The 15,390-nt window shown below is 36.2% G+C and overlaps 1 protein-coding gene and 1 long non-coding RNA gene across 3 annotated transcripts; one reads left to right on the top strand and one right to left on the bottom strand.

The window, feature by feature from the left end:
- Positions 1–4,701: 4,701 nt before the first annotated feature.
- Positions 4,702–8,050, bottom strand: LOC142547318 (uncharacterized). Its single transcript, XM_075655558.1, has 5 exons — positions 7,686–8,050; positions 7,518–7,591; positions 6,168–6,303; positions 5,786–6,070; positions 4,702–5,231 (listed from the first exon to the last, which is right to left on the bottom strand). Exons 1-5 carry the CDS (start codon positions 7,800–7,802, stop codon positions 4,959–4,961), a joined length of 885 nt encoding a protein of 294 aa, XP_075511673.1. The 5' UTR covers positions 7,803–8,050; the 3' UTR covers positions 4,702–4,958.
- Positions 8,051–11,518: 3,468 nt separating this feature from the next.
- On the top strand, positions 11,519–13,763 carry LOC142544936 (uncharacterized). 2 transcript variants are annotated; one of them, XR_012820149.1, is made up of 2 exons: positions 11,519–12,490; positions 13,583–13,763. It is a non-coding gene; the product is annotated as an uncharacterized LOC142544936 (long non-coding RNA). The 2 variants fall into 2 exon arrangements; XR_012820148.1 differs by having other exon boundaries at positions 11,519–12,013.
- Positions 13,764–15,390: the final 1,627 nt, after the last annotated feature.

A 15,390-nucleotide genomic window follows, 5' to 3' on the forward strand; every position in this document is an offset into this window, starting at 1 on the left:
ACTTGAAGCAAAAACCGAAATCATGTTAGCATTTTTGAAATAACATAGTGCAGATTTTCGGCTTCCACCTATGCCCTCACGGTTTGGTTGTTTTTGTTGATGTACAGGGTGGCTCGATTCCTAGGCTCCCAAGGATGCTTATGGTCATGTCCTAGGGTGTGTTAGGGTCAAGTTTGATCAAGGGTTCAAGCCCCGAAACCGTAAGTTAGGTGCCCAACTCGGTACGCAAGAAACAAGTGTCATATTCGTATGTCATTTGCTGTCATTGGCTTGCGTAGGATGGTGTTCCAGCCATGGCTGGCCTAGGGCCAGTAGCCATGGCTAGGACCCTCCCCTAGCAAGCATAGGACGTGGTCAAGTTGGCCCTAAGTGGCTTGAGCCATGTCCCAATTCGTTCGGACAGAAACAAGACAAGCAGCCCCTTCGGTTTCTATTTCCTTTCGTGTGAGTTGGTTCGGTTCTTTGAGGTTCGGTGTGGATCTTGGTTGGCTTTTTAGCCCTTAGCCATGGTTCACACAACGCCTCATGATGTCTAGATCATGCCATGGTCGATCACATGGCCACTGGAATGATCCATGACAGCAAAACAAGCAACACCCCCACGCGTGCCATGTGTGTTCTCGGGTGAAGCTTGGAATCGTCATATGTGTTGGCTTGGATTGTGGTTGGCCTAGGGCACTTAGCCATGGTTCAAACCATACCTTAGGATGTTGGGAAGAGACTCTGGTTGATGGTTCAAGCCCCAATGGCCAATAGCCTCGTAAACAAAGCGATGCAAGCACAGTTGCTGCTGCTGGAATTTTTGGACAGCAGCTTTGAGCTTCGGTTCCGAGGTGTGTTTCGAGTTCTTGGTTGGCTTTTAGCCTATGGCCTTGGACTGGACAGTACCTCATTGAGTTAGGAAGGTCATGTTTTTAGTCGTTCGTGAATTGGTTAAGTTTAGAGGTCGTACGAGAATTTACGGTGCGATGTGCCAAAGTGACTCTCGAAAGAGCGTTTCATGATTTTGGCCTCCATGCACAAATTTTCGTGTATTACAGCCCTTGGTATTTATTTTCCAGTATTTTAGGCGCATTTTAATCATGACTAAACGATGGTTCGATGTTGGCTTGGGTTGGTACGGAGTCAGGGTTAGATACTAAGTTGTTGGGCGTAATTGTCTCGTTTTCGATTCGGTTATGATATGTTGGTCAAGTTAAGTTTATTTTCATGGTTCTTTGTTAGAATTAGGTCGCAGCGAGCCTGGGAACGATCCAACCCAATTGGTAAAATAACACAGGAATTTAATTATATTACGTGCATAAAAATATAAAAGTTTATTTTTGAGTTATATGCGATATGTCTTGTGACTACTTCACGCTTATGGGATTGCAGCTTATGGGATTATTACTTCACCCGATGACCTACGACCGGTTTATGTTTATGTACGGGTACGGGTATCCAGTCCAAGGGCTGTGATGATCTCTACCGTCCAGTATACTGTGGTTTAGTCTTATCAGACGAGCATGTTATGTTATGTTACGTTATGGGCCACTTGCGTAGAACATTATCTCAACAGAAAATTATGATATGCTATTTTATGACAGGGCTCTATCGAGCAAACATTTTACGTACGATTTTTCAGTTATGCACGTATTCATAATTATTCATGACACAATTTTTCACGTTACGCTTTATGATATGATATCTTTACATGGCATGAGATTTTATGATATATTTACTTGTTATTCACGATATATGCATGCTGAGTCTTTAGACTCACTAGACTTGATTGATGTAGGTACTGACGATGCAGAGGCTGAGGGCGGGGACCAGTGAGTTAGCTCGGATCGGCGGTAGTACGAACCCGAGGACCTCACGTTTAGTTATTCAGTTTTATGTTCAAACTCTTGTTATAACTTTTATATATTTTAAGTTATTGTTTAAAACATTATTCAGTTTCCGCTGCTATGTTTATGTTAAACCGTGGGATTATTTTACGAAAGTTTTTATACGTTGCAAGTTTATTTATTTAAAGAGAAAATTTTTAATAATTCCGCAAAATTATGAATACGAAATACAGGTCATCACTTAAACAATTTAAAAAATATGTACAACAAATTGTGCACTTGAAAAAAATAGCAAATCAATACCAGATACATTTGAAGACATAAAAGGGGTCATTAAATCATATATATATGTTGTAAATGCCCCTTATCGAATTGAAATTCCAAAAAAAAAATTGAAAACACTCACGATGTCATAAAACGATTGAAGCGTGGAAGGCCAATCGGTTCCAAGAATAAAAATCCTCGAAAGAGAAAATGCATAGTGAAATACGATAATCACAAAATAGAGAATGATATTCTGGCAGAAACACGTGATGATAAAAGTATTCTGTTAGAACCACAAACTGACGAGAATCATAAAATCTCTATCGATTATATCAGTACTTAAAAAATATGGAACCAAAAATATATAAAAGAAATTGATGAGATATTTTCTTACAATGTGACATTTGACATCATAAATGACAATGAAGATCGTAAACCAAAATATTTTGGTGAATGTAAAAATCGATAGGACTGGATAAAATGGAAGACGTCATCCAGGTTGAATTGGATTTGCTAAATAAATGTAACGTTTTTGGACATATAGTGTAAAACCTGTCGGGTACAAATGAGTTTTTATTCGTAAGCGAATTGAGAAAAATGAAATAGTAAGATATAAAGCTCGACTTGTTGCACAAAGTTTTTCTCAAATGCCTTGAATTGATTATGAAGAAACGTATTCTCCCGTTATGGATGCAATTATATTTCGGTAATTGATTAGTTTGACGGTATCTAGAAATTTAGAAATACGTCTTATGGATGTTGTCACATCTTACTTATACGGATCACTCGATATTAATATATGTATGAAAATTCCTGAAGAATTTAAGATGCCTGAAGCACAAAGTTCAAAACCCAAATAATGTTATTCTGTGAAATTGCAAAGATCATTATATGAGTTAAAGCAATCCGACCGAATGTGGTATAATCGGCTAAGTGAACACTTAATGAAAAAGGGATATGTAAACAATTCAATATACCCTTGCATTTCATTAGGAAAACAATATCCGGATGCGTAATTATTGATATATATGTTGATGATTTAGACACCATTTGAACGAATAAAGAAATTCAAGAAGTTGTGTTGTACTTGAATGAAGAATTTGAAATGAAAGATCTTGGAAAAACAAAGTATTGTCTGGTTTGAAAATTGCACAAAAAGAATGTGGAATATTTGTTCATCAGTCAAATTATACAGAAAAGGCCCTTAAATATTTTAATATGGATAAATCAAATCCTTGAAGTACTCTAATGATTGTTAGATAGAAATATAGAAAAAGATTCATTTTGTCCATGTGAATATGATGAAGTTATTATTGGTCCAGAAGTACCATATCTAAGTGCTATTGGTGCCTTTATGTATCTTACACATTGTACAAGACCTCAAATATCTTTTGTTGTAAATTTATTGAAAAGATTTAGGTCATATCCACAAAGAGACACTGAAACAGAATTAAACAAATATTCCGTTAGAATAGCAGACTTGAGATTTTTGTATTCAAAAGATATCAATCAAAGTAAATTGGTTATGGTGATATTGGGTACTTATCTGATCCACACAAGGCACGTTTCCAAACCGGATATGTATTTTCTCGTAGAGGCAGTGCAATTTCTTGGCGTTCACAGAAACAAGCACTTCTAACAACTTCATCAAATCACTCTGAAATTATTGCGCTACATGAAACAAGCCGTGAATGTGTGTGGCTAAAATCAATGACTCAACATATCCAAATATCATGCGTATTATCATTCGACAAGACCTGTGACACTATACAAAGATAATGTTGCGTGTGTTACTCAAATGAAAGAATGATGCATAAAAAGCGACAGAACTAGACATATTCCCCCTAAGTTCTTCGCATTCACCCAAGAACTTGATAATAATAAAGTTATTGATTTTTATTACATTCAATCAAGTGTTCACTCATCATATCTTTCACAAAGGTACTTCTTGCGACAATATTCAGAAAGCGTATATATAAAATTAGGATGTGCAATCTACGAAATTTGTGAAGAATCGTTCATGTTAACATAGGGAGAGTTTAAGTGACTGTACTTTTTTTTTCTTATTATGGTTTTTATTCCATTGGTTTTTCCTAGTAATATTTTTAACGAGGCAATATAAAAACACGTAATGAAGACAATCATTGTATAATGATCATCGTCACAAGGAGAGTGTTGAAAATAAGAGTTATAAATATTGAAAATTAGTATAGTGATGATATATGTAATTATATAAATATTTTTGGATTATTTTCAAATAGATTTTATAAATATATCTCTTAATTTGTAAAAAAAAAACATAATTAAGTGATTTTTTTTATAAAATATGAAGTTTAATATATTTTGTGAGTTTAAGAATTTAATTTTTATTTTTAACAAAACCAATTAATCGACCACCAATATATTTATTATCAGAATCGGAAATCCATTATTTATTTAGTAGTGATATGCTATTTGACACCCCCACCTAAAAAAAAGGTAAAAATAAAATCATAAGTAGCTAAAAAATTCTGGAAAAAAAGGTACATAAAAGACCATATGTTCTTAGAAATTCAAATTCAAACAGGAACCTAGTAAAACTAGGCAATTATATATGATGTCAACAATCTAAAAAAAAACACTAAAAACGAATACTTAACCATAAATATTATGCAAAACACTTCACAGACACTGCAACCACATAACGTTACTAGAGAGAGACACCAACTTCATTTAGACAAACTCCCCAGACATATTAACCAAACCAACACACACCAAAAAATCCACCACGCAAACTGTCAAGCCATATCAGAACAATCCCCACCAAATATAAGATAAAAACACAGACACGATCAACTCGTAAATGACTGAGTTAGAACTAACAAGTTACACCAGGGCGATGCTGCTTTCACCGCCCGGAGGCTTACGAACCCCACCTAAGAAGTCTCGAGATTCCACCTTTCCGTCCGCAAAGATGTTACTGCCACTCATCTCTAGCAATTTGGCTGAACTCAGTGGTTTCTCAGCAGATGCAGGGGGTGCATCGCTTTTGAAGATGTCGTTTCCTGAGAGCTCGGTGAATTTCTGGTTAGGAATCTTCTTTGCTGTCTTTACTATGATTTCTGCAGCAGACAAGCCATTGTTTTGACCTCCAGCACCCTTCAAAATACAGGAGAACAGGTGAAGTCGACTTCATCTTTATGCTTACATTTTATACAATCCTAAGTTTCAGTAAAAGAAAATTGTTTGGTGTTGCTGTATCTTAATCTATGAGAATAATGTTACGTTTTTACATAATATCAATGAGTAGAATGTTATATGTACTTTCACACAAACAATAACAGTTCCCAAAGACAGAAAACAGAGACCAAAACGCAGTAAAATGTTGAAAATTCTCACATTTTAATCTTTTGAAATTCAAATTAAAGGTGAGATAAAACTTGATAAAAAAAATTCAAAAGTTCAACCAAATTATAAATATGCAAAGTAGAGGGCGTAGAAGGGGGGAGGGTATTTTAGAACAAGCGAAAAACACTTCATCAAGAGGCGAATAATGCATCTCCCTCGATAATATAGCAAACAACAGCCTAAATTCCATGCACAACAAAAAAGACCTTGTTTAAAAAAATTTACTATGCTGAATAAACTTCCATATATTAATCACAAAATTTCGTAAAAAGCATATAAAAATACTAATTGGAAGAAAGATGTACATCATGGGATCCATGATCTCCAATGGTAATGCTTTCTCTTAATGCCAAAGCCCGGGCAGCTAAAGGGCGGGGTAGAATTTCAGGCGGGGGAGCAAAAATATCATACCCACTGAGCTCCTTGCTTTTGGCTTCTGAAAATTGTTTTTTCAAGTTTGCTTCAGACTCGCCCTCTAAATTTCCACTCAACTCCCGCTGCTTTGCAACTTCAGGTAGAGTTGCCGGCTTCTTGGGAGAAAGGGCTTCCTCTTCACCAAAAGAAATTTGACTGACTCCGCCCACCACTTGCTAATAACAGTATTAAGCATAAAATTTAACAAGAGAGAACATCTCACTTCTCACATAAAGTAATACACTATGTTAAACAAGAAGCCCTCAGGAATACCTGGTACATACGCAATCCAGTTTTATTTGCTGGGGTCTGGTCAACATCCTCACTCTCTGACGTTCCATTTTCTCCTCTGCTTTTAAATATGCCACTCCCAGTCATTTCCTTCATTTTATAGTCTGAACATGGTTTCCTAAAACACAGTGAAAGCAGATGTGTACATTAAATGACGTACAAGTACAAGGCGCATGATAGTGGATCAAGAATCCTTTCATTAAAACATATCTGCATACACATATAAAATTAGTATATTGGAGGATTGGCCAGCTCGTATGTAATAAAAGATACAAAGTGCGTCGAAAAAGGCTTGTGATGTTTGTGTAAATCGGCCTATAAATAAAGTTGTCCTGAATATATACACCCGTAAACCTTTTTTCCTAGATTCAAAAAGGCAACTACAAAATTGTATTCTACTGGAATTGTTTTATTGGTGGCGGTTCTGTTGAGCATTGAAGAGAGGAATGATTATTATGTAAAGAGGCACATGTAAAGATGATTGTCTATTCTGAAACGGGATTCATGGTGTTCGTTTATATTAACTTTATTGCCTCGAGATCAATCACCCAACACTACCTAGTTCAATCAATGAATATAGCTTGCGTGAATCTTGATTTCCAGCAAGCCATGAGGTTTCGAAACCTATGGAGTATGGATCAAATTACAAGGTTGATCTAATTCTATATAATGTTCGAGGTATCCCTTAATTTCTTTGAATGGTCATCAGTGCTAATACGACCAAAAATACTGGAGAATAAACAACAATCTACCTGGTTTTGTAAAACAGAAGTGAAACCCAGTACTAAATATGGAAGGAGAACTGATATTAGCCAAGATACCATCGCCTGACCTTCTACTTAAAGTATGATAGAAATTAGAAATTACTTTATCTTAAACAATTGATAGAGAAAAACTCGAATAACTTTATATCAATATTGAGATTCAATCGCGAACTGCCTAATGCAGTTCTTATGAAGATATAATACGAATATAAACAAGATCCAATTTCTAGTCAAAGGTCATCAAAATCTCTTCATCGCAGACATAAAACAAAGAGAAAGAGAAGGGTTCAATCAAATTATTAATATGAGAGAACAACGATTGACTCCAAGAACGGAGTCTTTTTCGTTTAAAATTTCGATTCCAAAATTCAATTTAAAAATTTCAAAGATACAGCCAAAAATATTAAATTATTAAATGCAACCAAAACACGAGCTAACAAAATCTCAACACTACACAATTTTGCCGAGAAAAGGTCGAAGATAGTAAAAATGGCTGCAATAAAATCAATCGATTCAAACAAAATGGAACAATAACCAAAACAGGAGAAAACGAAGCTAGATCTTCCACCTTTTATTCAGGATCTCAACTTCTTCATCGGTAACCTGACCCCCAAACACCACCTTGCTGATTCCATCCGACGGCTGCATCCATCAATCAAAAACTCAAAAACGAATTTTTTTCTTTTTGAAAAAGAAAACATTCTCACGTTTATCAATTCAGTGAAATGCACATTACCTGGTGGGAACGGGCGGCGAAAGCTGTGGCGGGAGGGTTTAACGGCGGAATCTCCGACCAATTGAGCAGATCTGCCGTCGAAGTGTGTGGCTTGCTGACTGGAGTTCCTCTCTCCATCAACACTGAAATTCAACAAGGGGGAAAGGGCAAGCCGGGATCTGAGGGAGGGTGGGAGTTAAATGACGCTAATGCCCCTGCGGCGTGGCTGCTGGAAGCGTAACTTCGGAGAAGATTCGGAGGGCAATGGGAGGAAAGAAAAAGTGTGGAGAGCAGCAGTGAGTTTGATGGAAGTGGTATAGTGATAGTCTTGCTTTGCGGGGAAGAAGATGAAAGAGTGGGACGGCACGTGCTATAGCCTGGGATGGCACGTGACGGTGATATAAAATTGGTTCTTACTTAATTTTCATTAGTATAAATAAATGTTAAATAAATTTATTGATAAAATTGGTTCTTACTTAATTTAATTAGTATAAATAAATTTATTAAGAAATTTTAGTATTCACTATGTTAATTTAATTAGCATAGATAAGCTAAAAATAGGAAGAAAACATAATAATTTTGGTTCAGCAATTACTATTATTTTGTAAGTGTGGGGAGTTTATATTTTAGATTTTTAAAATTTTAGCGATATATTTGAGGGATCGGATGACGGAAAAAGAGAAACAATAAATGAAATTTGCTTATGCTAGAACATTATGCTCATGATTTTGTAGAGAAAGTAAAAATTTAGCACTAGAATGACTTATTTGAGATTTGTCATTATAGACTTTTGGTGTAGCGTCTCGAAAATTTGAAAGTCCACATAAACTACATATATGAAAATTATTAAATTTCTTTTGTATTTTATTAAATTATTTTAATACATTAAATGCATGTTTACATGAAATTGTGTTTTAATTCATGGTTTATTTAAAGTTTCATGCATTAGGATTTTAAGTTGCATTTCGCGCTCGATCGAGGAACGGAGGCCGGAGAATTGTCAAGAAAACTATTTTAATTACATGATTAATTTTTATTAATTAATATGAGGAGTTTTAAATGTATTTTTCAAGAAATGGGCTTCGTTGGGTATTTTTACTCTCCGTAGCATATTTATAATCGGTACGTAAATTTTATCGGATCGAATGACTTTTTGAGGGCTCGGATAATATTTTCAAAAACTTACCAAAATGAAATATTTTTCGAGAGCGTGTTTGGGCTTGATGGGCCTACTTTTTAGCTTAGTGGGCTCAAGACTTTTTAAATAACAATTAAGGGTCCATTATCTTGTAATTAACTATTTAATTATTTCCTAAGCTCCCCTAAACCTAAACCTAACCCCGATCAGCCGACACCCCTCACTCCCATCAGCCATATTCATGAAAACCTCAGCTGAAAGCTTCGGTCCTTTATCCTTCTTGCAACAAGTCTTCTTCCCCACTCTTCCGGCGCATCCCTGACGTGGAATACTTCTAGTTTTTGTTCATATAACACCAAGGCACGCTATGTATCTCCTTTCTCATAATTTACACCATGTATATGCATGATTATATGTATATTTTCATGATAATTCGTTGGTTCCCCTTATAGCATCACTTTTGTAAAGATTTTGACACGTATATGCGTATAAATTTTGCACAACTCATGGTTTCTTTCTTTGGTGTGAAGGTCTGCCAATTTTATGTTGATAAGGGCTGTACACGTCGAGTAAGAGGGGGACATAAGGCTGGAGTCGAAGTTTTGTGGGTTTTAGGAGAGGGTCGATCGATATCTTGAGTCTTCGGGTGAAATTTCTGTGTCACAAAACTTATCACCCTCTGTTATTTCAAATTTTGCGACTTATAGGTTGGTTTTCTGGAAGTGTGTCCAATATATGATTTTGTAGCACTCTGTGTTATCTTCGATTCAATAGCAAATTCGTAATTTTCTGATACGAAATGAGGAAGATATGATTTTGGTCGTAAAGCCGCATAATCTGTGGAATTTCTATGTCACAAAACATGTCACCCTATGTTATTTCAAATTCTGCGACTTATAGGTTGGTTTTATGGAAATGTGTTCAACATATGATTTGTAGCTACTCTGTATTATCTTTGATTTGATAGAAAATTCGTAATTTTCTGATAGGAAACGAGGGAGATATGATTTTTATCGTAAAGCCGCACGAGCTGTGAAATTTCTGTGTCACAAAACCCGTCACCCTCTGTTATTTCAAATTCTGCGACTTATAGGTTGATTTTCTGGAAATGTGTTCAACATATGATTTGTATACTCTGTGTTATCTTCGATTCGATATCAAATTCGTAATTTGTTGATAAGAAACGAGGGAGATATGATTTTTATCGTAAAATCGCTCAAGCTGTAAAATTTTTGTGCATACATTGGAGATTTCCAGCAAGCTTTGGGCTTGTTTCATGGGTCATAAGTGGTCTGGAACGAGTGTTTTAGAGGCTGGTCATGTAGGTGTAAGTCACGGTTCAAGTTAGGGAAAATTTAGTTAAGCTTCGGGTTGATTAGGGCTAAAACCGATTAAGTTTTGAAACGGGCTCGTGTTTATGTCTAAGAAATACTTTTAAAAATATTTTGGATTGTTTTAAGGAGTTTAGTGAGCTTGGGTGGCAATTAGAGGTTCATGGGTAAAATGGTCATTTTGGGTTTCCAGGGGCAAAATGATCATTTTTCACCCGAGTCGAGCTTTTTGTCCTGGCAGCGCCCTAAGCACAAGTTTATCATGTTTTTAAATGTTTATGCATCATAATCACGATTTTTATGAATTTATGAAGTATACGTTGCATGCTTGATTTTAAGAAAATTTACGCATGTGCATGATTTTGATAAATGATGAAAATGATGATGTTTTGAATGATGAGAATTAGTTGTGGCTATCGAAGTATATGTAAATGCTTAAGACGTGTATGTAAATGATGATGATAAGGCCTAGGCACAGTGGATGGGTAATATTGTCACTGATGTCCGACAGCCGCCGGGTACCGCGGTTCTATGTATGATGGATCCATCGTAAATGATGAATGATGTACGACAATCACAACTAATGAACTAAATTCACCAAAGGAAATGGTGTAATGATGAACGATGATAATGATGAACGATGAATGATGATAATGATGAATTGTTTGTCTTGTAATGATTTCATGCGGCCGTCTGCATTTATGCTTTTAAGTTGATGAAAGGTATGTTGATTACAATATATTTTTCACTGTGTTGCGCTGTATATATGAACTTGTTATTCCGATATAAGTGTGTTGAGTCCTTAGACTTACTAGATGTGAATGATGCAGATGAATATGTTGATCTGGAGACTGGAGGTGATGATGACTGAACGGGCAGAGCTGGTGGCGCACGTTAACCCGAGGACCTTGTATTCTTCCGCAAGAATATGATTTTATGGGAACACGTTTAAACAGCTTTTTAAATGGTTGATGATTTTATTTTGTTGAGGGTTTTGACAGATTTTAATATTCTTGATGTTTTATTTTCTAAATGGAAATTTTCTAGGTTGGTTGTTCTTTTCATAATTTTAACGCAGTCATTTTATTTGGCAGTGAGATGATTTTATAGAATATAAGATTTAAATTTGTGAATTTCTTAGGCATGGTTTCGGCCATTGCTTATGTAACGTCCCAAAAATTTGAAAGTCCATGTGAATCACATACATGCGAGTTATTAAATTTCTTTGGTATTTTATTAAATTGTTTTAAAGTATTAAATGGATGTTTATTTCATTAAATTGTGTTTAATTATTTTTATGCATAATTATTGCATGGTAGAATTTATTTCATGAAATGTTAAAGGTTCATGCGTTATAGATTTTTAAATTGCATTTCGCGCTCGAACGAGGAACGGAGACCGAGAAATTATCAGAAAAATTATTTTACTACATGATTAATTTTTATTAATTATTTTAAGATGTTTTTAAGTGTATTTGTCAAAAATGGGATTTATTGGGTATTTTTTATCCGCAAGATTTTATTTTTAACGAAACATAAATTTTATCGAATCGGAGGACTTTTTAAGGGTTCGGCTCATATTTTCAAGAACTTTCCAACACAAAATATTTTCCGGGGATATATTTGGACGTTAATGTGCTTAAACCTTTAAATGATGATTTAAAGCCCATTATTTAATTATTTAACTATTTATATATCACCTAATCACTCATTGAATCTAATGGTCCCTACACTAGCCGACACCTTCCCTCTTTCTCAATAAAATCCTCTGTTTCAGCCCCTTTCCACGGCAAGCTTCGACCAAGCTTCATTTTGCAAAAAAATTCTCTCCGGTGCCCTCCCTCGCGCGAGCGTTCAAAGTTTTATTCAATATACTTCAAGGCACGTCCCATACTATTATTTCTGCATCTTACAAGTCATATTTATGTGGTTATGTGTGATTTTACCAAAGGTTTTCCCGATCTAGTCATGAGCATGAAGGTTGTCGAATTCTTGTTGTGTTCTTGCATTCTTTTGATTGCTACTCACGTTTTGCTCTATGATGTGCTAGGGGCTGCCAATGTTTGACGTTTAGGGGCTGGTGAGGATGAGAGAGCCGAGATCTAAGTGCTGGAGACGAGTAGGAGTCGAGACCTAGCCTAAGGAGGAGAAGATCCGGTCGAGTTGTAGCGTTTGAGGGTTGTACGGGCTAGATCGAGTCTCGAGGGAGAGCCGGCTGTGCATGGCTTGATCCCAGCCTTTAAGCTGACCCTCTTGGGTCCGTGGAAGGTCTGGGGGATGGCGGGGAGCGGTTGGTCTCGTCCTGCAAGAAGAATCGAGGGGCTTAGTTTGATAGAGGGTGGCCGCAGATTTGGAGAGGTTTGCTTCCACTCGGTTGTACGCTCGTTCGGGCTGCATGGGGCTGGTTCCACGGGTTGAGTAGGACCAGTAGGGGGCTAGGGTGGTCTAGGAGGGCTCGAGCCGCGGCTGGAACCATCGGTGTTGGGGAGTGCATTTAGGATATGTAGAATAGGAAAGTGCCGAAATTCCCAGCAGCCTTTCAGGGATTTATTCGAAAGTTAAGGGTCTAATTTTTGGTGATTTTAGGGTTTTTAGATGTGTACTAGGTATGGTAAAAATTTGGGAACATTTTTTTCTTAAGTTTCGGGTTGATTCGGATTAAAACCGGGACCCGGTCCAAGTTTTAAAACGAATCGGTTAGATTGTGAATTTGGCACGAGTTTACATCTAGGAATATTTGTAAATATGTTTTGGGATATTTTAAAGAATTTGGTAAGCTTCGGGTCAATTTTAGAGGTCCACGGGTGAAACGATAATTTTTGGGTTTCCAGGGGCAAAATGGTCATTTTGCACCCGAGGCGAGATTTTGGTCCTGGCAGTGCCCTGAGCACCAATATATGATATTTTAAATCTTTATGCATCATTTTTACGATTTTTACGCAATTATGATAAATACGTTGCATGCTTGGTTTAAAGGAAAAGTTACGCATATGCATGTTTTTATTAAATGATGATATTTTTGAAGGATGAGAATTGGTCGTGACTGACGATGTATAAGTATACGATGACATGAGATATGATGAGCTGAGGCCCGGGCTCAGTGGGCGGGTAATGCTGTCGCTGATGTCCCCCGCCGTCGGGTACCACGGTTTTATAGATGGATCCATCGATAGAGCTGATACGAAAGTCACAACTAATGAACTGAATTCAATTAAAAGAAAATTTTTAAGTTTATGATGACACGATAAGCAGTTTAGACACGTATGTGATGACATGATGAAACATGTTTTGACACGTTATGATTTTACATGACACGTTTATGTTCATGTTTTTAAGTTCATGAAAGTATGTTGAATATGATATTTTCATTGCTGTGTGCCTGTATATGTACTCGTTATTCCTGGTACAGGTATGTTGAGTCTTTAGACTCACTAGGCGTGTGTGATGCAGGTGAGTTTGATGTCGAGGAGACTGGAGTGATGGACTCTGAGTCAGCAGACCTGGTGGGCGACACGACCCGAGGACCTATGATTTTTCCGCACATATACGATTTTACGTTTTGGAATGGATATGAGGATTTTATACACTGTTCTATGTTATTGTTGGATGTTAAGATTTTTATTCGTCTTTACTCTGATATATTTTATTGGTAATTACTCGTGATGATTTTTAAATGATGTTTTTAAGTAGGAGTGCATGCATGCGATTTAATTAAATGGTTATTTTCAAAATGAGAGCTAAAAAAGAACAAATCTTTCCCACTTTTAAAACGGTAGATGTTACAGCTTATTTAAATAAAAAGTCAATAGAATTTTAAAACGACCAGACGTTTCATTGGGAGTGATATATATTTTTTTTCTAAGAAATTACAGATTTTGGGGTAAAAGAATAAAGTTTAAGATATGCACAAAGACTCATCTATAAATTGGATTTATTAGATTTAAAACTATTGAATTAATATTATGGAAAATCATGGAATACAAACTAAGAATACAGAAGTTCGTATAGTTTTTGTAAATTTCAATTTATATGATTTTTGAGAAAATATTATGTGAGGATTATTATATGAGTTAATTGCAATTTTTTGGAAGAAGGTGAAGGATCGTGTGATGGTGCCTTTGAAGACATTTCAAACACATTATTCTCCAATGAGCTGCAATAGCTCGTATTCTAAGAATGTTAACATCGATGAATTAAATCGAGTTTGGTTAAAAACCAAGCGAAAGAAACTCGAAGTAATCCTTCGTGAAGAAGACTGTTAAATTAGAAAACATTTTAACTTATGTAAATTGAATAACTGAAAAGCAGAGGATCAGTTGTCGCATATATCAGTTCAATTATGGCAAGAACTGAACTGGCGGATGCTCTAACTGATCAAGTCAGTTTGAAAACAACAGTTAAGTTAAATACACAAGATATGTTTATAGATATTCGGAGACTTCAACTGCTCCTACGTCACCCCTTCTACCACCTCGGATAGGATCCACTAGAAGACTTTGATTTATACAACTACTTGTACAAACCCACTAAGCTTAGGACTTACACTACTGCCTAACTGAACTCCTGGTCTAGACTGAAGGCATCACCTTTCAGCCAACACTTCTTTAATGTCTGTGTGTCAAAGACTACATACACAAGTTTAACGTCTTTGTGCAAGACTGTATTTGAGAGGTGGTGATGTGTTCGTGTGTGAGAACTGAACAATGAATTCACCAGAAAGGTGTTCTCACACACTAACGGAAGTGAGCTTCTAATTTAAGCTAGTAAAACTTTTGAGTGTTCCCTCAACTAGGCGGTTGCTTCCTTGTAAGCTCATATGCGATATGCGTGCCCTTCTTTTGTTTTACCACACTCTCTCTAGTGTTGTATGGTTGTATGTCTCTTCGAGTCTTCACTGATCTTCTATTTATAAGCAGAAAACTGATCGTACAATGAGACTCAATAATTGTATCCGTTGTATTTTGAATTCGTTCTTTGGACTCTGTGTCTCGACTTATTGACTGTCGTTCTGAAACGTTTGTCTTTGATGCTCTGATGCAACGTTCATTATTGTCCTTTGACTGGACAATTACTTTGTACCTTTGTGTATAGCTGGAATCCACTGAATGAATTTGTCTTCATCTACAACTGAAATATTCTTAACTGACGCTCCTAACTAGTCAGCTGAATTGATATTCAGTTGGGCTGGTGAAATCAGTTGACTCGTCAGTTGAACTGATTTCACTCACGTTCAATTGAACTGATCAGCTGGGTTTTTT

Source organism: Primulina tabacum, chromosome 5 (assembly GCF_025594145.1).
Source record: "Primulina tabacum isolate GXHZ01 chromosome 5, ASM2559414v2, whole genome shotgun sequence".
In the NCBI taxonomy this organism is placed as follows: domain Eukaryota; kingdom Viridiplantae; phylum Streptophyta; class Magnoliopsida; order Lamiales; family Gesneriaceae; genus Primulina; species Primulina tabacum.